The 23,610-nt window shown below is 34.5% G+C and overlaps 1 protein-coding gene across 1 annotated transcript in view; it reads left to right on the top strand.

The window, feature by feature from the left end:
• Positions 1-23,610, top strand: part of CBLB (Cbl proto-oncogene B) — a 210,583-nt gene that overhangs the window by 137,247 nt on the left and 49,726 nt on the right. Inside the window, 3 exon segments of the mRNA XM_033131542.1 lie at positions 11,442-11,627; positions 13,194-13,559; positions 22,479-22,573. Coding sequence (XP_032987433.1) covers positions 11,442-11,627; positions 13,194-13,559; positions 22,479-22,573 — 647 coding nt within the window.

Raw genomic sequence — 23,610 nt, 5'->3', positions numbered from 1 at the left:
GACAGGAATTACAACAAAATAAAATACAGGAATAACAGTAGACATTCACAATGCAGAACATGTGTCTCTACTGTTGGTAGTTCCGCCTCCTGAGGATGTTCAGAAGTATGTGGGGACATTATTTGGTTTTCACAATGACACATGGCAGAAACCACTGGCATTTAGTGGGCAGGGCTAGAGAAGCAAATCACCCTGCACCCCATGGTACCGTGCAACCCAAGAAGAATTATTCTCACCACATGCCAGTAGTCCTCACGTCTCCCACTGGGCAACCCAGCTAGTTACAGATGACAGTAAGCAATCCAGAGTTACAGGCAGGTATATGTTTGCCCCTTAATTGCGCTCCGTTTATGTTCTAGTTTTCGCTGTTTAGTTCTGTGTCTTTCGTTGGTTGTTTCACCCCCTGTGCCTCAGTGACCTTGTCTGTGAAGCCCTACCTCTGAAGATTGAGATTAAATGATTAATATATGTAAAGCCGTTGGAACAGTGCTGGTACATGGTAAATGTTAAGTATTAGTTGTTATATGTACATTACCTAATGTTTTATATGTACATTACATAAGACTCGTGAAATATTGCTATACTTCTAAGAATTAAATATCAGGATATTTGAGATGTCTGTGGATGATACCGTTACCTATCATCGTTTAAGAAGAATGAGACACCAAAACTATGTTGGTTTCACAAGGTTGTATTTTTTTAATGTAACGTGTACATAGTTAAGATTTCATTGCATGGCCACATTAAAATAACAGCCATCTTTTATGTTTAAGTCAGAGAAAATGCAAAGTTCATTTCAGCTGAAGTTCTGTTTTAAGGACTAAATAATTTAGATGATCTTACAGTAGTCTTATTTTCTACATACGTAAATTGAAATGCTGAAGTATTCTCTAAAGTAAGGTGAACAACTGTAGTAACTGAATAATAATTGCATTCAAACCAGCTGTACTTGGTATTTTGGAGCAGTGGGGGTTTCACATGAGAGCATTTTTCAGTGACTAAAGTTTTTCCTTTAATTCCCACAATGTTCTTGTTTCTCAGCCATTTTTATGGAAATATTTCTGAATTATGTGTCACCCTTCCCTGACTTTTCAAAATTGGTTATGTAGCTGAGTGAGCCAAAGGGTATAAGAATACACTGCCATCAACATGACATACATTTTGCTATAAGATTTAAAGGGAGGTGGCACAAAGAGAGGGGAAACCACAAATTTAAATTAAAATCACCTATATTTTATGTGATCAGGATGCAAAATTTATAGAAATGTTTAAAATACGAAACTTCAAAGAAATTTCAGTGTTAGGGAGGCTGGTGAGAAACCAGGAGATTATGCCCTACTCATAAAAGGTACTTCGAGGAGATGTAATATAGCTCTGTGTAGTTAACAGTGTTTAACATTTTAATGGAGCTGTGCCCTTGGGGTTATTCTGCTTGTGAGGCCATTTGCACTTTTTTAAAGTAAACCCTGTTGGCAATTTTATTGACCATATTCCTGTCAAACCTCAAAGAGAAGTCAGCTCTTAATCTAGTCAGTATTTCTCCAGGTATGTTTCTGACCATCTTCCTGTTCTTCATTGCTTCTAAATTGTAGTATCTGAAAATTTCCAGAAGGTACTAGTGGAACATAAATAATAATAATTTAAAATAATGAACCTCGCTTTACGCACAAATATCCATGTTGTTATAGTAAAGGAACAAGGTTCCCTTCTTGCAGGGAGAAATACAGCAGAAATTTTCCCCTTATTTAGAGGACTTTTGTTGGTGGTTGTTTTTTTGGTGGTGTTTTTGTATTCTAAGACTTTCAGAGTAGTTTTAAAGCTTTTAGAACAATAAAATTGAGAGACACATACGCGTGCAGAGATTTCTCACGAACCCCCCCCCCGCCCCCATCCTTGCATAGCCTGCCTGTTATCAGCATCCCCACCAGAGTGGTGCATTTTTTATCATTGATGAGCATACGTTGACAAGTCATAACCATCCCAAGTCCATAGTTTACATTAGGGTTCACTTTTGGTGGTGTACATTCTCTGGGTTTGGACAAATGTATAGTGACATGTATATTAGTATATCGCAGCGTATTTTCACTGCTCTAAAAGTCCTCTGTGTTCTGCCTGTTCATCTTTTCCTTTCCCAATCTCTAGCAACCATTGATCTTTTACTGTCTTCCTAGTTTTGCCTTTTCCAGAATGTCCTATAGTTGGAATCATACAATAGAAACCTCAGGTTAGCCTGTTTCACTTAGTAATACGCATTTAAGATTCCTCCATATCGTTTCATGGCTTGACATGGCTCATTTTTTCCTAGTACTGAGTAATATTCTGTTGTTTGGATATACCACATTTTATTTATCCCCTCACCTGCTGGAAGACTTCTTGGCTGCTGCCAAGTTTTGGCAATTAAGAATAAAGCAGTTATAAACATGTGTGTGCAGGTTTTTGTGTGGCCAAAAGTTTTCAACTGCTTTGGGTAAATACCAGGGGTATGAATACTGTATTGTATGGTAAGAATATGTTTAGTTTGTAAGAAACCATCAAATTGTGTTCCAAAGGATCTACCAGTTTGCATTTCCACCAGCAATGAGGAAGCGTTCCTGAGGCTCCACATTCTCGTCAGTGTCTGGTGGTGTCAGTGTTCTGGATTTGGGCCATTCAGAAAGGTGTACAGGGGTATCTCGTTTCTGTTTTAATTTACATTTCCCTGGATAGATGTGCAGCATCTTTCCGTATGCTTATTTGCCATCTATCTGACTTTGGTACGATTTCTGTTAAAGGTTTTGGCCCACTTTTAAATCCGATTGTTAGTTTTCTTATTGTTGAGTTTTAAGAGTTCTTCGTATATATTGGATAACAGTCCTTTATCAGATGTGCCTTTTCCAAATATTTTCCTCTAATCTGGGGCTTGTCCTTTTATTCTCTTGATAGTTTCTTTCACAGAGCAGACATTTTTAATTTTAATATTGTCCAGATTATTAATTATTTCTCTCATGGATCATGCCCTTGATGTTGTATTTAAAAAGTAGTCACCAAACCCAAGGTCATCTATATTTCTCCTATGTTATCTTCTAGGAATTTGATAATTTTGTATTTTACATTTAGAGATGTAATCCATTTTGAGATAAGAGTGAGAAGGGTGTAAAGTCTGTTGTCTAAATTCCTTTTTTTGCATGTGGATGTCCAGTTATTTCAGTACCATTTTTTGAAAAGACCATCTCCATTGTACCGTGTTTCCCCAAAAATAAGCTCCGGCTGGACCATCAGCTCTAATGCGTCTTTTGGAACAAAAATTAATATAAGACGTGGTTTTATTTTAATATAAGACTGGGTATAATATAATATAATACAATAATATAATGTAATACCGGGTCTTATATTAATTTTCGTTCCAAAAGATGCATTAGAGCTGGTGGTCCAGCTAGGTCTTATTTTCAGGGAAACACAGTATTACCTTTGCTCCTTTGTAAAAGATCAGTTGACAGTTTTTATGCTGGTCTATTTCTTGGCTCTTTATTTTGTTGCATTGATGTATTTGGCTGTTCTTTGCCAGTAACACACAGACTGATTACTGTAGTTTTATAGTAGGTTTGAAGTCAGGTAGTGTCAGTCCCCCAACTTTGTTCTTCAATATCATATTGACTGTTCTGGGTCTTTTGTCTTTTTATAAACTTTAAAATCGCTTTGAGGATATCTACAAAATAACTTGCTGGGATTTTGATAGGGATTGCATGTAATCTATAGATCAAGTTGGGAGAACTTTTCTTTTCCTACAGATTAAAGCTTTTGGAAGTATGACTGTGTATAAGCAGGAAATGATTGTATTGCTCTGATACCACATTCCTCACAAGCTCTTGTTTGTCATCTGAAAGGGAACAATGGTACACGTACTACAAAATACATAACATAAATCATTTATACTTATAAATTGCGTGTGTATGTGTGTAAATGTTTCTGTAATGGATACTTTCTGAATAATATTCTATATAGGGTATTTCAAAGATTTTAGATTTTGTTCATAAATTAATATAAGAAAAGAACAAAGACAATAGTAGCAAGGAAAATACGCTTAGAATGTTATGTTGTGTGTGGTAAGAGTTTTATCAGTGCCCTTCATTAATTTTCATGCATTTAGAGAAAAATGTTGACCCTCTAAGAGCCCTTCTCATCGTCCTTATAATGCGTGTATCTGTCTTGTTCAGATATGAAAATTCATTAAGTAAAACTCTTGTGAGAAATATTATAAAATTGCCTTTGATTATCTATGGGATTGTCAGAACTTTCGTTTTATTAGTAATTGGAGAGGCTCTGTTCTCTCTTGTCCTGTTTTTAATAATAGCCTGACTGGGTTTGAAGTTTCTTATCAAATGTTTTGCCATTTCCATAATAATGGGTTTTATTAAAGCTTTTATGAAATTACTCTTTAAAAGGTGTGGGTAAAATGAAGAGTGACTAAAATAGAATGAGTCCCTAATTATTATTGGTAATTGCTGAGCGTGTTGAGACAGACGTTTGAGTACTTTACTTTTTGGGCCTTTTCTCTCAGGATCTGCTGTTAAAATTGCAAATTTGGATTTCTCTATTCGTTATGGTAGTCATTAGAATTCTATTCTAAATGCTAAAGAATTCTGTAAATTTTGTCAGAGAAATAAAGAATAGCACTTATCATTTCAGGAAGCAAAGGGCAGAGAAAAATTGGTGACTATGTAGACATAAAAGAATCAAATGGTGGTCTTTAAATTTCTAGAGCACCAATTTGTTAAAGGCGTACTCATCAGCTACTAGTATTAAAGAACTTAAGAGAAATTGTTAGACAGATACGCTGGTGTAATGATAATACAGGCAGGAATCAAGGTGCCCATCTTTTGTATTTTGAGAAGAGTGGAAATGAAAAATAACAATGTATTATTCTAAAGTTCAGAAAGCAAGTGTAATACTAGAAAAAAGTGAGTATTATCTAAAATCAAGATAAAGGAATAGAATTATACAAATCAGCTATCCTCTGACTTGAAAGGATGGCCCATTCTACCCAATCCTTGTAGTTACCTCTTTTTAAATTATTTTTTTTATATTGTGTAGTAAATTCTGTACAATTCATTCTTTGTCCACATCCTGCTTCCTATACTTGACTAGTTAATTTTAGCATAGCTTTCCACTTTTTATCCTAACTTAGCAGAGTGGACCGATAAAGACGAAGGAGTAACAAAGAATGGAATTCACTTAAGACAGTGACAGAAAGGACATGATCCTTTTAAGAACCCCTTGATGAATGCCTTTTTATTATACTAATTAAATTTTATTTATTCATTAGGAGATTAAAACCAGAAAAGCAGCAGTAAAATCTCTACCATAAAATAATTAAAAGAAAAATTAAACTGGGGGAAAAAGTGTTTGTAACAATTGTAACATGTAGAGGTTCACTATCCTAATATATAAATCAGTGACGGGTGCACATAGAATATGATAGATAATGGGACAAAGAACATAAGCCAGTAACAAGAGAAGAAATACATATGGCGAACAAATACTGTAATTTTTTTCTAATTATTTGTTAAGGAAATTCAAGTGTAAACATCAGTGTGGGCCATTAAAATGTCAATCAAGTATCAAAGTAAACAAAAATTGAAAACTAAATATACTCTGTGCTTTTGAGGTTTGTGCAGTGGTAACCACCACACATGAGTGATAGAAGAATAAATTGGTTTTACCATCTGGATATCCAAAGGATTTTGTGAATATTCTTCAACTTTTACCTAGTTATGAGTTTATTACTCTATGCTCAAAACATTCTAGAATTCTGTCCTTAAAAATTAAAATGTATAAGGTCGAAACTTCTTTATGTTACCACTTTGTAATGGAGAAAACTTTAGAACGACACAAGGGTTCATAGCATGGCAATAGTTATGTAAATATTAGTATATCCATATCACTCACCCTTTAGAGTTACATTTATGAAGAATGTTTAGATTCATTTGATATAATATTAACCAGTGAAGAGTAGATTAAAAATTGTTTGTTTGATAAGGAATCATCACCAATGGCTGTGTGTAGGTGTTTTCAAAACATCTTTATATTATCCTGTAATTACAAAATTGTATGAAATGAAATTATGTTCTTAATAATGAGTTGAAAAAATTGAAATGAAAACACAATTGAAAAGATTGGAGAGTAGATCCCAAACCACTAAAACTCATTTATTATGGTAAACAGTTTGCTAACATGCATACCTCTAAATTCATGAACCTACTCTTACACTACTTTCCTCTTATCATTTGTTATTTTTGTATTTGAGACACTCTGTAGAGCAATATGGAAAAATAGAAATATTAATTTCAATTCTAGATTGTTGTGCTAATGGTTAGTGTTAATAACAGCAAATAATCCAAGCGGCATTTCTATTTGACTTTTGAACACATTGTTAAGAATTTAGTCTACAGATACCTGTTTAGAAATTTGATTTTGTTACTATTGCTTTGTGTAGGCCTGATAGTGAGAAGAATTGTGGAGGACAAAAAATAAATAAATAAGAAGGGTGGGAATATTTTGTTTAAAGATATCGCTAATAGAGTTATCTTCTGGTAGTGAAGATGAGCAAGCTTTGACTGGAGATGTAATAGATTGCATCTGTCACTTCTATATCAAAATAGTCAATATTTCTAGCTATATCATCTGAATAAAAATTAAATGTTTTATATCAGCTTTTATTTTATCATACTTCATTTAATTTTATTAACCCATAAAGTCTCCATGAAATGGATTAACCTTATTCTATAATCTACAGGAAACAATAGCAACAGGTGGTGATTTGTGTAAGACTTCATGGCATTTTAAAGTTCTAGCTGAAATTTAAATATTAAATAGGAAATATGTGCATGTAAAATTAGATTATAAATTTAATTATATGGTTATTTTTTAAATTCTCATTTTTTAAATAATCAATTGACATTAGAACTTTGTCAGCCACACTTGAAATTCACATATTCCAATCAAGTGTATCCCTATCAACAAAATATCTGTTACTAGTTGAGATTTAAATTAATGCTTTCCTACTTTTCTATTCAAGATATTTTGTGTATATATCTTAAATCTGAATATTAATACAGAACAGAAATGGTAGTAATTCTGAGGCATACTGGACACATCAGTAAGAGGCGATTAAGTTACCATAGTTTACAGTCTTAGAATTTAAACCTGAGGATTGTTCCAGATTTGTTGTTTATTGTTGTTTTTCCCTAGTAACTCCCTTTATCACCCATCAGAAGTAGAGAAAGATAAATGGCATAAGTGATCCTGGGATAAGGATTAGATCTGTGGAAGAAGAAGGCAGAGAGAAGGGCTGAGGGAGATGTTTATGGAATATATGTAGGGAATAATAAAATCAGTAGATTAACGATGACTGGCCACATCACTTTTGTCACATCTCTGCTTTAGGGACATTTGTCGCACCTGATGACTACCTGTAACAGGAAAATTGTGATACTATAGAAATTAAAGTTCTTTAAAAAACCATTAGGAACAAATATATGGTGATGGAAGGAGAACTGACTGGGTGGTGAACACACAATGGGATTTATAGATGATGTAATACAGAATTGTACACCTGAAAACTATGTAACTTTATTAACAATTGTCACCCCAATAAATTTTAATTAAAAAAACACATTAAATATCCAAATATTATATAGAGACAGAGGTGTAGTTTAAAGAGGAAATAATTTAGATCTGTATTAAATCAATCTATTTTGCTTCTCTTTATTTTCAGAAGAGAAAAACATGGCAAACTGTCTATTCTTTTCTGTAAGTCGAGCTGATAAATTTTGATGTCGTTAATTTTTAATGTCTCATCCAAAAATTTAATTATGAGCTGGGATGTACAGTATTGTGTTAGGCTTCTTTTCTTCTTAGACTTTCAAATAAGAAAGAGAAAAATGGTAATTATTCAAATAAATTAAAAGTGACCTTTTATGTGACCATCTACTAAAACCATCTACTTATAATGTTTACAGATGTTCATAGTTAGCATTGACTTTTACCAGCAATAAAAGTTAATGCAAAGTTTCAGTACTCTAATTGCAGAATTATTCATAGAGATAGCAAAGGGTTCAACCAAGAGTAATGCATCACTATTGAAAGGGCATTGTTATCTACTCTTACATGGGGATTTTACTATAATTTAGGAGAACTCAGGAAAATGAGTAAGTTATGGTAAATTTAGTCCATACAATCAATAAAGATAAAACAATTTTTGTTCCTTCATATACAAATATATCCTCCGTAAAATCCTTCTACCTGAGCCAACTTGCTGATACTGTCATGCTTCAAAATGAATAGGTCTTCAAATGTATAGTCTGTAATCACCTTGAGAATGCAGTATGAATTGTGCTAAGCAAGGTCTGCTTCCAGTTACATTCACAAAGCTGTTAGTGTGCTTGTCTGGAAGTATCTAGAAGTTTAAGGTGATATTGCTGCACCACACACTTTGGTTTGGATGTCTGTCTTGAGGATTTTCATCATACCCTTTCCATATCTAACAACTCACCAATTTCAAATAAAATCCATCCCATTACTTAATTATACTAGGAATTTGGTAACTGTGCTTAAATAATAGCAATGAAATTGGAAGTCAAATTCGGATGTTGGTGATGGTGGGCTGTTGGCTCTGTCAGAATTCTCTTTCCTATTTCAGGCAGTGAGGAAAGCAGGAAGACAGTAGTGGAAGAAAAGTGCTTGGAGAAACATAGGTCTTGTTGAGCAAGCGGTCTTTATAGTGTGTGCTCCTAGCACTGAAAAATTTCTCTGTAAGTCACAAAGTTAATGAAGTGCTGTGTAGTCTCTATACATATACAAAAATTTTGTCTGGGGTAGGAATTGTGTGGATAGATAGCTTTGCTTCTTGAGTCTTTTTTGTGAAGGATAATAACCAGGTCAACCATTTTTATTAGGTATGTTTTGCTAGTTCTCAAAGAATGTAATTTATCCTAATGGGAATTGTAGAGAATTAGATATCCAGTGACATCTCCTGATTTGAAACGTTGTGATGCTGTGGTACACATAGCTTTACGTCAGGAATTCTTCCTGTTCAGTCTATGACCATTTTCGGATCGGTTTAACTCCATAAGGTTCAAATTCATGACCGTGTGAGGCCTCATCACTTTTGGGGTCAAATTATTATTTTGTTAAGAATCACTGGCTCCATTAAAATCACTTTATGATATAGAGTTTCTACTTTTTCCTTCTTCAATTTAGTAACAATTGAAAAAATTTTGCCTTATAGGTAAGAGATAGAAAAAAGAATCATGACATTACTAAAGAGAAAAGGTCCTTAAATTTGTCTTAAAATTATGTCTAAATGTATTGTCCTATTTTAAATTTATTTGGCTTCAATTGAGAGAGACAAAGTCTTGAGAGTTTAGTAATATGACATTATTCAGTCATATCTGAAGTATGGTCTAGAAGCTTCTGTTGAGCCATTCAACTTTATTTAATAAACCCTTTACATGGGGAAGCTTAACGCTGCACTCCTAAGTGTGGGCTGTGCACGATGACTTCCTTGCAGAGAATACAGTAGGGAAAGGGGGAGAAATGATGGTAACTTTACAGTGAAGAAAACTTGACAGTTAATATCTCAGCCAGGTAACCAAGGTCAGTATCAACAGTGATGAATCATATTGATGGTATGGACTCTTGATATGATGTGGACGTCACCTCTGTGGTCTTCCTTCCGAAAACCAACAACCCCAGTCTAATTATGAGAAAAACATCAGAAAAACCCCAACTATAGTGAATTAGAAAAAAAATGTCTTACACAATGTAACTAAGTGTGGATGTGGAAACAAATCTATTATCCCATCTCAGATAAACACAGAATGACTAAATCTTTCTCACTGTTGCTAGAGTTCAATTAAATTGTCAATTGTTGACATGGACTACTCTTATAAAAAAGGTGAGTAATGTTAGGGGAGAAATAGCTTAACAACAAGCTTAAAACTCTTTATAAATACTAATATTAGGAAACATGAATATCACAGCATGCTAGATTAATGCAGTGGGGGTAAAAATGAAGCCTAGATCTCCAAAGAGCTAGTAACAGTCTTGAAAAAAGAAACTGCCTGATACTTCAGAACAGAGCATTGTTTATCCCAGTTAGGCTACTGGGTTAATTAGTGTGGCTTTTATACTAAGTAGCGATCAGGTTATCTCACATTTAAAAAAAACAAAAACTTCCAGAAATCTTCTAGAGTAGAAAGAATTATACACATAGAAATCGAAGTACTTGTTACTGGCTTTTTGATGTTATCTACCAGACAAGATCGAAAACCTGTAATAGTATAGAAATACATTAGTTTTTAGCGGAAGTACAGACTCTTTTAGATTTAGTTAATTGTTTTTAAAGAAAAAACATTTAACTTGAGAATTTATGTGAAGGCTTGGAAAAAATATTTGGGATCAAACCATTTATTTTAAATACACAATTTTTTTTTTATCACTGTCTGATTTAATTGGTTTGTAGGAAACTAGACTATATACTGGATGCATATTTTATATGAAACAAAATAGTTTCTAAGTTCTAGAATGTACTATAAATCAAAGACTGAAGAAGATTCCACACTACAGATAACCAAGAGCAATGTGCATTATTGCACTGTGTATTTCTGGTTTCCATATAAAATGTAGACGGGTTTCTAGAAGAATGTCTATATTTGATGATTTTTAAACTGCGGTTTTGCTATTGTTGTTTCCTAGGCCCTTTCTGCAATATGTAGGAGAAACTTATCCATTTATTCTTTACATAATACTGCCCTTAAAGGACAATGTGAGCTCTTGGCATCTATTAATCAATGTTTACTGAGTGAGTTTCTTTCTTTCTTTTTTTCAGTTAAAGTTTATTGGGTTGACAATTGTTAGTAAAGTTACATAGATTTCAGGTGTACAATTCTGTATTACATCATCTATATATCACATTGTGTATTCACCACCCAGTCAGTTCTCTTTCCATCACCATATTTTGGATCCCCTTTACCTTCATCTACCACTCTCTTCCCCGCTTACCCTCTGTCCTTCGATAGATGATTAGATAAAGAAGATGTGGTATATATGCACAAAGGAACGCTATTCCACCATAAGAGAAGATGAAATAGTACCATTTGCGACAACATGGATGGATCTTGAGATTGTTATGCTGAGCGAAGTAAGTCAGACAGAAAAAGTCAAGAACCATGTGATTTCACTCATATGTGGGATATAAAACTGAAAGCAACAAAAGAACAGGACAAATGAAGAAACAAAAACTCATAAACACAGACAATAGCTTAGTGGTTACCAGAGGGTGAGTTTATTTCAATAGATATTCAATGGCAGATACCTTTTCCAAACCAATGTCTTCCTTAACAGCTGAAAGGCATACACTTTACACCTCCAATAAACAGCATCTTTATCTGTTTCTGTTCTAGTGCACTGACAGGCAGAACTCACCTGTCACATCACCAGGGTCTTCTCCCCTTGCACAGAGAAGAAAGCCACAGCCAGACCCTCTCCAGATCCCACATCTAAGCCTGCCACCTGTGCCTCCTCGCCTGGATCTAATTCAGAAAGGCATAGTTCGGTCTCCCTGTGGCAGCCCAACGGGCTCACCAAAGGTAAACAGATTTTATTAGAAATACCACGTAGTAATTTTATATGACAATTATAGATCACTCAGGTTCTTTTACATTTATTCTCTTATTTCTTGTGCTCTTAATTGTTTCTGAACAGCTTTGATAGGTTTCTCACTTCGTTGATGGTGAGCCTACTATCATATTCCTTGCTGTATTACTACAAATGTTACATAATTATTGAGAGAGAGCTCATGTCTGTAACAGCCCACTGATTTGCTAAAATAAATAGCAGAGTAGGTACAGTTATTCTGTAAAATGGATTTAAAAGGTCATTATATGTATTAAAATATTCTATCAAATGATATTTTACAGTTGTTTTCATAGTGTCATGACAAGAAAAATGTGATGGAAGTTTATTTGCATAAAGGCTTAAGGTGTGATAAATCATCACCCACATTTCAAGGTGACTCAGAAGGGAGAAGTAGATGTACTTTTTATACCTGAAGCAATTAATTACAAAGAACTACAATATTTGCAGAGTAATTACATTACTGTTTAATATTAAAGACATAATTTTAACTGTAAACCCAAGCCCACAGTTTTAGTTCTGTGCAGATTTTTTTCCCAAAATTGGATAAGGGCATATTTTGCTTTATTAAATACAAGATTTGAAAAATTAATTCCATTTGATAATATGCTTTACACACTAGTATTAGTTGGAAGCACAATAGTTTAGTAGTATTTGATTTTTCTATATTACAATTTACTTGGTTTTAAGATCATATTAAGAATTTTGGGATGTTATTTAGGCAGAATTATGTAAACACACATCTCATTCCTTTTCTAATATTTTCTAACAAAAGCACAAATCATTCATCAGATTAACCAAGTATATAAAAATAAAAACTGTGCAAGTCACATAGATTTAATTCAGGAGCATACACTATCTTCATATCTACATGTAAGAATCAAACTGATTTTTTTTTTTTCATTTTAAGGATTCACAAAATTCAAGTAAGGTCTGTAAATAATGCTGCTCTATTAGTTGTGATTTTTCACTATTCTGGTAGTAATTGATAAAACAAAGAACCAGAGCAAATATGCCCCTTATCAGTTGCTTCATATTGCAGCAGCGAATGCAAAAGTAGCAAAACCAGCACTCAATCTTCCAGAGATAATACAAATCAAATTGCTCTTTAAAAAGTAGAACAACTTTGATTGGTTTCTTCTATCTCTCTTAAATCATAGAAACATGCAAATAAATTAATTAATGAGTCACTATTATTTTCATATAAACCAGTCAAAATCATCACATAATATTGGTATTCTGCTACTGTTTCCTATATTGTCCTTATAATTCTAACATTTGAATTTATGTATTCTTTTCTACAAACAACTCCTAGTGAAATATTCCATTAACTTTTTAAAATTTAATTAACTGGCGATAAAAAGGAACTTATGAAAAGATGGCATAGGAATCTAATAAAGCTCCATTATTGCTTAGAAAACAAAAGCAGTAATGTACTAGTCTGGAAGTCATTTCAGTGGGTGATAATAACTTTTGAATTGTTTTGTTTTTTTTTTTTTTTCCCTCTTATGTCTCCTTAGTCTTCTCCTTGCATGGTGAGAAAACAAGATAAACCACTTCCGGCACCACCTCCTCCCTTAAGAGATCCTCCTCCCCCTCCACCTGAGAGACCTCCCCCAATCCCACCTGACAATAGACTGAGTCGTCACTTCCATCACGTGGAGAGTGTGCCTTCCAGAGACCAGCCAATGCCTCTGGAAGGCTGGTGCCCACGGGATATATTTGGGACTAATCAGTCGGTAGGATGTCGACTCTTAGGAGATGGCTCTCCAAAGCCTGGAATCACAGCAAGTTCAAATGTCAACGGAAGGCACAGTAGAATTGGCTCTGAACCAGTGCTTATGCGGAAACACATACGTCGTGATTTGCCTTTAGAAGGATCCAAGGTAAGAAATATGCAAAGCAGAAGCTAAACAATCTGCTTAAAGTCCTCGGATAGGAGGTGGTATAAAAGGTTGGGCAGTGTTTTTTCTGCCTACTGTGGTACTTCCCTGTAGGTCTTTAATTATTTCGAAGTTGTAAATAATCAGAAGCTCATTAAAACTTGAATTTAAAACAAGGAAAAAAATGGTTCTAAGTAATGATATACTTTTAATGTGAAGACACTAGACAATTTGTCAGAGATTTATTTCACCTTCCCTCATTTCATATGCCAAAATTTTTTCCTATTAATAAATGGTGGGAGAATCAGCTTTTTGTTTGTTTGTTTGTTTTTGGTTTTGTTTTTTAATAACTCTCCTAGTTCTATCTAATTTGAAAAAAAGTTCTTTAATTGTAGCATATCAGTATTGGGATTGCTGTCTAGGACAGTATACCTTATGCAACCAGGTAAAATAAACTTCTCACATATGTAAAAACACCACGTCCAGTTCACTTCTTGCGAAGCAAGCTATTTCTCCATAAAACTGAAAGAGACTGTAACACATGCTGAGTTCTTGAAGGATGTCACCACTATCATTTATATGTCCAGGAAATAATTTAAGCTTACAGGACCAAAGAGGCAGCAACAGAAATCATTGAGTTTAAAACTGTTAGTAAGCCCTTGGCAAAATGGCTTATACCATGTTTCCCCGAAAATAAGACCTAGCCAGACCATCAGTTCTAATGTGTCTTTTGGAACAAAAATTAATATAAGACCTGATTATTATGTAATATTATATTATGTTATACCCGGTATTATATTGTATTATATTATGTTGCATTATATTATATTATATCCGGTCTTATATAACATCCAGTCTTATGTTAACGTAAGACTGGGTCTTATATTAATTTTTGCTCCAAAAGACGTGTTAGAGCTGATGGTCCCGCTAGGTCTTATTTTCGGGAAAAGACGGTTCTGGTATTTGTGTCTGTGATACTTTTGGCTCTATGATCAGATAAGTGCCATCTTCCCTCAGTTAAAGGAGGCTTGCCTCTTTTGAAGACTTTAATATTAAGATGCTCCCATCTCTATTGCTCTTAAATTGATATTTTAAGGAAGTAACTTCTTCCTTCAAAATAATGGATTGCAGTTGGTGAATTCACCCCATAATACATTCAAGAAACAAAGAAGTTTGAAATGTGAAATGTTTTCAACTGCTGGGTATGTATGTGTGTGAAAGTAAAGTGATGATGAAAACTTTGTGTAATGATATTTCACCTCCATGCTGTTCTGGGGTAGCCAGCATAGGAAAAGTCACAACTGTCTAGCATGGCATTCAGCACAAAAGGCAAGAGTGGTGGTGGTTTGCCATTGCTCTCTGCCAGTGACTGTCCTTGGTACTGTCAGTCTCTCATCTGTTGTAAATATGAACATCTCTAAAGGTTTCCTCCAAGGTCATCTAAATAAATGCAAATGGAAGAGAAAGCACTTATAAAAACATCTCTGTGAAGCTTTCTGAAAATGGAGAGCTTATCCTCAAAAGGATGTTTCCACGACCTGATTGGAGGAACCTGCCAATCTTTTTTTTTTTCCCTTTAGTATCTGTTACTTTTCATTCCTACATGACCACACACAAGAGAGTGTTGGAGTGATCTCTAACATGGATTGACTAATTATATCTTAGCAGCGTGTTGCAATTTATTTCCTGAATTGACTTCAGAAATACTTAAAATGTAACAATTACCTCAGCCAATTCATTGAAAACCTCTGGTTTCAAGCTTCTTTTAGATACTATGTCAACATGGGTTTAGCACTGATACAACCTGCTCTTCTAAACCCTAGAATGCTGCCTGTTAATTTTTGTATGGAAGGCTACAGTTTCAAAACTTGAGGTTATAATTTCTTAGGTTATAGGCATGATATTTTTATTATAGGTATGAAATATTAATATTGACTTCAGTTATAAAGATTGCTTTAAATGGTTTCCATGTGAATTTCTATGTTCTAATCATTGATACATACCAGTATCCCAGAGAACATGGAGACAATTGTAAAATTTCTCTCTTACTCAAAGCTGGATTTTACTCTTACTTAGTTCTATCTAAATAATCCTCCTTAAAATTCTTTAAGGTCTAATCTAATATGCTGTGTATATTAATATTGCAGTGATATTCTCAAAGTGAATTTCAAGTGTCAACTAGATTTAGCATTTCAAACAAAATTAGACTTCTAAGATTTCAAATTTCAATCTAGTTTGACATCTAAGGTGGATTTTAAGGAAGGATTTATATATAATTAATGTATTAAATGCTGTAAAACTATAAAACAAACCACATTTCCTCCTCTTGTATTATCTATATGAAGTAAGAATGGTTCCACTTCAGTAAACCACAGGGTATGTCACAATTTACATAAAGTAGAAAAAGCCTAAGTCCTGTTTTTATTTCACTGTTGGGAGACTTAAGAGGCTGGCTTCAGCTGACAACTGACAGAGACTGAGTCCATCTAGGATCCTGTAGTTCTTTTTCTGTGATCCTGGGTTGGAGTTGGCTTCTCACCTTACTTCATTGTACTTCCTCAATCCAAGTGGATTTAACCACATATTTTTAACCACTTTCAATATGCAAGACTCCCGGTGTTCAGGATAATCAGAATCCCAATGTTCTCTCCCCTTTCAAATTTAATGATATACATTCGTAGAATAGAACCATTGAGGTTCTTCAGGCAAAAGTAAAATAAAGCAAACGTGATAACCTGCATTTTAACAGAACTAAAAATCTTACCAACACATATCAGCTAGGCTCTGGAAGCAGACCTCAATTTTACTTCCAGCTCTAGAATTGACTGGTTCTGTGGATGCCAGCAACTTACTACATCTTTGCCCCAACTCCTTACTTTATGGAATGGGATAATAATAGTACCTGCTCTCTAAGAGAATACTCTCCAAGTATCTAAATCCCCTACCCCTCCATTCTGGTTTCGTTTTGGAATAAAACCAGAAATAACAGTTAGACACGGAGTTTCAGAATAAATTGTAATAGTTGACATTTTCATTCAAAATAGTTGCCCTTTTTTTCCTCGTAAACCAAACTCATCTCTTTTTCTCCTTCCTCTCTTCTCTTAGTTAGCATAGTTCCTAGTGAATATTTGGTAAGCACTCAATAACTTGCCTGCTACTTTTATAATACTAAATCTGATGATAGAGGTGAAAGAGTGTTTGCATGCTGGGGTTGGGGGTGGGCAAGGATGGGGCAAGAGGACACCCACCATACAGGAGTACAGATGGTTTTATGTATGTTTTCCAACACTGGCCTTTAGCCAAAGGTAGAATGTAATTTTGTTGTTTAAAATAGGATTTTTGTTTTCTCTTTAGAAGAGTAATAGTTTCTATAGGTAGGTGACATACAATAAGAATGACAAAGGATAGGGGATGAAAAAGAAAGGGAAATTATTTGGATTCAGAAAAGACTCATTTTTAATGAAACTGGTAGAAGTTACAGTGTAGTCTCACCTTCCGGTGTGCAGTTTAAAAAAATCGTCATGAAACTCAAGGGTCTGGGGCCTTAAATATTTGGAGGTTGATGTGTTTTCTTCCCAGGTAACCCGTCAGTCTCTCCAAATGGAAACGAATACATTTTTCGTGTCAAATATAACAACTGTCATTTAAACTTGTTTTCATTAAAAGTAATACTTCAAATTCAGTATTTTTAAAGATAAGAAAACTTGGATAAATACTAAGAGTTTAAATTAGAATTAAATGTACATATGGAATACCATAAGGAAAATTCCTAGAGCTCAACCCTGTACGTGGAGTGCCAACTCCCTCCCCGTCATCAGGTGTCGGCTCTCCGTGTGCCAGTCCCCGTCATCCATCAGAACTATTCGCCCTTTTTATTTGCATCTTCAGTAGATAAATGGCAGGGGAAGCAAGAATAAATTAAATTCTAATTACTCCATTTGCTAGTTGTAGAGAGCTCTGAGGAAAAAAGCCCTCTAATTCATTGTTAAAATGAAGTGTAAGAATTTTCTGTGACTTGCATTTACTTCCTCGTCTCTTCCTCTCCTTAGCATAATCAAATAGCTAATGTTATACTTTACGTACAACATGCATCTGCCAGCTAAGAGTTATTAAGATTATTTATCTTGTTTTATTTTCTTGGTAGGAGGTTTCTTTCCTATAGCACTGTTTTCATTCTGTGAAATTCTCAGGTTCTAGCCACATTATAAACCTGTTCCTTAAGTATTTTGTTGGCTAGATTTTTTTCTTATTGGTGATTGGTTTTAATTATCTGAGATGAAAATATTGCACTAAAATTTTCTAAAATGCCGTTGGAAACTTGAAATTTATATCCTTATTTCTAGATACTAACATTGTATCCCACTACCTTTATTCATTCTTCTTGAAAGATTAAAAATACTGCTGTTTCTTCTGTGATAAAAAGTACCTCTGACTTGTCATGTGACTTCATGTGACATTGCTCTAAAATGACCTGTGGACAGTAATCTGATAAAGATGTTGCTAGATGAATACATCGAATGATTCCACTTTTTGAGATTGTGGCTTTTGCTCTTCTGGTGGTGAGACTCTGGTTTACATGAACGACCTTAACTTATCTACACATCTCAAGGGCTGTCTTTTAGAAAATAAGTCCTCTGTATACACTGGTTTCATTTCTAATTGGATGTTGTGGAAGAACAAATTATAGCAACATTTTTGAGGTCGTGTATATGTGTGATTACATGTATGGGATGGGGGAAATGAAGTGTGTTAGGGGTTTTGTATAAATAAAAAGGTTTTTTTTAATTGTGCCAAGATTATCACAGAAGTATTCCTCCCCCCCACCCCCGTGTCTCAGAGGTCTCAAATGCTTTACCCTTAATTTTTAGATAATATCGAAATCATAAGAAAATATTTCAAACTTCAAGATTAGGATTAAAGGTTATCTCGAGGCATGTAAAAAAATATTAATCTAGGATAACCTAGAATTTATAATAAATTATGTTATAACTCAGATTATACTTCTTCCATAAGTCTAAACTTCCCCTAATGTATTGTTATTCCTTTAACCTATTTTAGCTATATGAGCACTTAGGAGGCTCAGGACACTGTGGAGAATACCAAATGAAGAAAGCACAGTGAAGGTGACACAGGTATACCGTTAACTAAGAGATAAGACACAGTGGTAGCATCCAGAAAGTAAACTGTGGAATCCCCAAGAAGCAGAAAAAAACATTCTAATTGAGATGCAGGGTAAAAGAAAAGAATAAAGAAAGCTTCGTGTAAGATGGTCACTGACTGTAGACATTAGAAGGTTGGTAGGTGTTGGTTTTTTTGTTGATTTTTAGCCATGACAGGAAGGGGTAGTGTGGAGGTGGGAAAACATGCATAGTGTACGAAGTCAATTTTGTACAGAATATAAGCCATATAGAAGGAATAAGCAGGATAGATAAAACTATGGCAGTGTACAGTGAAACCAATAATGGAGTGTCATATTCTACACAGTTATCTTTGATTTGTTAGGCAAGAAAGAGCTTTTAAAAATTTTTTGGCACAGGAATGATAAGATCAGAATTCTTAAGTTGATAGCATGTTCAGTGGAAATGTGGTAGATTTGGGGCAGTGAGCTAGGAAGGCAGAAGGGAAAGATGTTTCCTTAGTTGTGAGCTAAAGAAGGCATGATTTTATTTAGTTCGATTTCAGTGTGACCTTCAGTCGATACACACTTGGGCAGCTACAGTTTTCTCCTACTTGCAGACAAGCTCTTCAGGATTCCAGAGAAAATAAAATGTTTATTTTTAGCTCAAAAAATTGGGAATTATGACGCTCCCTCAGGTAGAGGCAGCTAAAATGATTTTAAGCTAAACGGAATGGGCGCAGATGGGAACATGGAATTCAGGATGAAATTATGTTAAATCTTGCCATCCAACCACTATTAGGTGATATAAATGAGCACTTTAAGTGACCAGAAATATGAACATTGCCTAGTTCTTGCATATTTAGGTCCTTTATTGTTTTCACACATGTGAAATCTTAGTCTATTAATTAGGAAAAATGATGAAGAATTACTTGCTTGCTATTATGCATATTGTTCACCCCCAGTCCATATTTTAGAACAGTATATAAGATCAGCCATTAAACAAATTGCATATTTGCTGAGAGAATTTTAGTAAACTGATGAGTTTCTTCCAGCTGTACCCAGGGAAAGTCATTTCATTGGTTAAAAGCTCCATTAATAAATAAGGTCATCTAAGCAGTCAGTTTTCATGTCAGCCCTACTGTGTGGAAAGCACTGAAGGAATGTTCAATAAAATGAGGAAATCAGATTCCTTGTGCCGAAAGAGACTCAGTGTGGCATGACTGCTCTTCCACAGAACATAACTACACAGAACATAAGCAAAGTATCAGTACATCCCAAGCACCAAATGAATGTTTCAGGAAAGACACACTGGCTTTTTAGAGGCAGGAGAAATCGTAAAGGTTCTATGTGTTAATAGCGTGTCTAAAGCAGAGAAAATGCTGTTTGCATTTGAGAGCATATTAATAATTAGGACAAGTCACTTAACTTTCTTGGGGTTATTGCTCTCCTAAAGGATAAATAAACTGCATCATTAACTGTGCTCCATGGTTTTAATGATGATAGACTCCGTTGCCTGTGTGACTTGCTGAGATTTAATGGTGGTACACAAAAACGCTCTTATTAATATCTTTATTCTTTCATTTACCTAATGTGCAAGGTGAAAGCATTTTTATTATTAATATTTGAATATATTGATATTCCCTTTTCATATAAGTTCACAATGTTCTGAGTATAAAATTATGGTTGGCTTATTACATGAGAGCCAGTATAACAGAAAGTGTGATTTCCTTATCTCCCTTTTATAACTGCTGAAATTTTATTAGGTGTCAACAGGATAATAGATACTTTCTCCTAATAAAACAAATGATTGCATATAAAATCCATATTACATTTTCTAGAGTGAATTTTAAACATACTCGTATCTGTTACTGAAACTTCAAGGAGATTTGATTGCGAAAAAATCTTACATTGTACCCATTCTGGCAACATTCACAGGACTCCAGTTAAGAGTGACTTTAAATACTCATTATCACAATGAGCATTTGTGGTTTGATATATGTATCTATCTGTTGTTTGAAAGGAATTTTTTTATGTTAAAGCTTTCTATTGAACTTAGCAATGATGTATCTACTTAGAAATTTTCTCGCTAGCAAGTTCAAAAAACTGTGCCTTATTCTGTTATTTGGTTCATAGTCAGAAGCCTGTGATAAAATAATTTCATTTAAAGATATAGCTTGTCATAGTGTAACTATGGTATGTTGAATCTAATAAGGAAAAATATGAAAAAGAAATTTGAACTACAGTACAGGAATTAGTTTTTAGAGTGAAACTTCAGTGCTGTAAAATTTAATTTCTGTAGCTTTGAGATGCAAGTACTGATATACTTCAAGTGTATCTTTTAAACATGTTCATTTTCTTATTTTAAGGTGAAAGAAAAGGATATGGCCTTTTCAATTTTGCATTCTAAAGCTTCATTTTAGCACCATTTTAGAAAGGACCATTTTAGAACTATGAAGGGGGAAAAACAAGAACTTGGTACTATTCAAATTACATTACATCCTTTTTGCCCCCACATCAGTCTGCGCCTTTTAAATATTAATTAGTGAGCGTTTGGGAAAGAGGCTAATGATAAAACTCTAAAGATTACTGAAAGATCTTAAAGTATATTTAATCTTTTCTTGTGACTATGTCTTTGCAAAGTTATTCTCTCTTTTTTGTAAGTTGATTTAATTTTAAGTTGTTGGATTAATAAAGAGCAGTTGTTCAGACAGTTGCTACAACATACAGTGTTTCCCCAAAAATAAGGCCTACCCCGAAAATAAGCCCCAGTTAAGATCATCAGCCAGACGGACGCATTTAGTGTATTATGACGATGTTCCAGAAGAAGATGACATGACTGTAATTGAATAAATGCAGATTGTTGTACATGAAAAAAATAAGACATCCCCTGAAAATAAGCCCTAATGGAGCAAAAATTAATATAGACCCGGTCTTATTTTTGGGGAAACATGGTAACTGAGCATCCTGGAAATCAGAATGTACGAAATCTGAGTAATTATACTCTGGCTCTCTATGGTACCTTATGAGCAAGGTGACAATTTTGTGTTGTTTACACACTGAAAACTATGTATAAGATGATTATCTGCACTTTGTATAAGAAAACCAGGACATGTCTCTAGTTACCAGTAGTGCTGAAGCTTGAAAGAATAAAGACATTTCTGACTATGCTCATGTACTGTTTTATTGAGAAGTTTTATAATGTTGTGTTAACCCCAAAGAGACATAATTTAGAACACTTCTATTTAGTAGGAACTGAGATAAGAATCCCACTAGTGCAGCCTTTTTCTTTACTGAATCCTTACAGAGAACTCTTAACTTTTCAGTTAAAACTTATCATGTTTGGAGAGTTTTAGTATTTACTTGCCCACCTATCTATATCTGATTTATAGAAATTTAGCATTCCCTCTCAGTAAGTTTAAGAATCATGTTGTATTGTATTTCTTTCATATACCTGGCTACTACTTTTGGTGGTTGCGAATAATGAGTATGATACTACTGATTCTTAAGTAAATCAAACGATATTTAATGGAGGGGAGGTGGTAGATGAGGGTAAAGGGGATCAAATATATGGTGATGGAAGGAGAACTGACTCTGGGTGGTGAACACACAATGGGATTTATAGATGATGTATTACAGAATTGTACACGTGAAACCTTTGTAACTTGTCACCCCAATATACTTTAATTAAAAAAAAAACTGATATTAAATATTATTTTCAAAATTTATAGGTGCTTTAAAAGCTGCTGTTGTGTGAAGATCCTCCAGAAATCAAATTGGAAACTAACCCTTTGACTGCTTTTCAGGTCTTTTCCAACGGTCACCTGGGAAGCGAAGAATATGATGTTCCTCCTCGGCTTTCTCCTCCTCCTCCAGCTACCACCCTTCTTCCGAGTATCAAGTGAGTTTTGTTGAATTTGAAGACCATTTGTCCGTGCATAAAGATATCATAAATAGTAGTTTTGAGGTTCTCAGCACAGAAAAGTCCAGGGTGAATAGAAATGCATCAATAAAAATGATCCAGCCAGGCTTATAAAGTAAAGTCCCAGAAATCAAGATCCTTCCTGATTCTTGACCAGGTTAAACTCTGAGACGACACATAGAGCAACAGGGAGATAAAGCTTAGTCTTCCCTGTATCCGGGAAGAGGTTAGAGTAGCACATGGCAAACAAGCTCTCCCTTCCCAGTTTAGCTCTCTTCGTTGAAGATGTCACATTTTTCCCAACTACCCAGTTTGACATCAGAAGATAATCTTTGGTTCCTCCACTTTTCTCATTTGTCAAATCCATTTAGCCACAAAGTCCTGTTGATTGTTCTTTTGGCGTTTTTCATATTCAGCTAATCTTGCTCATTGCCCTAGCTTCACCTTGTAGCTGGACAACTGAGCAAGCCTTACACCTGATCCTCTGATATGATCTCAGAATTAACATCAGTGGGAAAATGAGTGAACCTGGAAACACAGGAGGCACCAGGGACAGGCACATGGATCTACCCAAGTCAGGGCAGGCTAATACAAAGTGTCCTGTCTTTTATATTTTGTCCCTCTTTAATTTATGTTTTCCTACTCTTTAGATTAAATCAAGCTGCCTTCCTTCCCTCCAGCATATTTTGTTCACGCAGCTGATTTAATTTAAATTCTGCTTTCCCCAGATTACTTTCCTATTCAAAACCCAGCATGGTTCTTTCTTTCTAAATTATCCTACGCTCTTCTGCTTCCGTGTTTCCCTGAAAATAAGACCTAGCTGGACCATCAGCTCTAATGCGTCTTTTGGAGCAAAAATTAACATAAGACCTGGTATAATATAATATAATATGTAACTAATATAATATATAAATAATATAATATCAGGTCTTATATTAATTTTTACTCCAAAAGACGCATTAGAGCTGATGGTCCAGCTAGGTCTTAGTTTCGGGGAAACATGGCAGCAATAAGAT

The sequence above is a fragment of the Rhinolophus ferrumequinum genome, chromosome 2, assembly GCF_004115265.2.
Source record: "Rhinolophus ferrumequinum isolate MPI-CBG mRhiFer1 chromosome 2, mRhiFer1_v1.p, whole genome shotgun sequence".
NCBI lineage: Eukaryota > Metazoa > Chordata > Mammalia > Chiroptera > Rhinolophidae > Rhinolophus > Rhinolophus ferrumequinum.
Note: the sequence above shows the minus strand (reverse complement) of the source record. Positions and strands in the feature narration are given on the sequence as shown.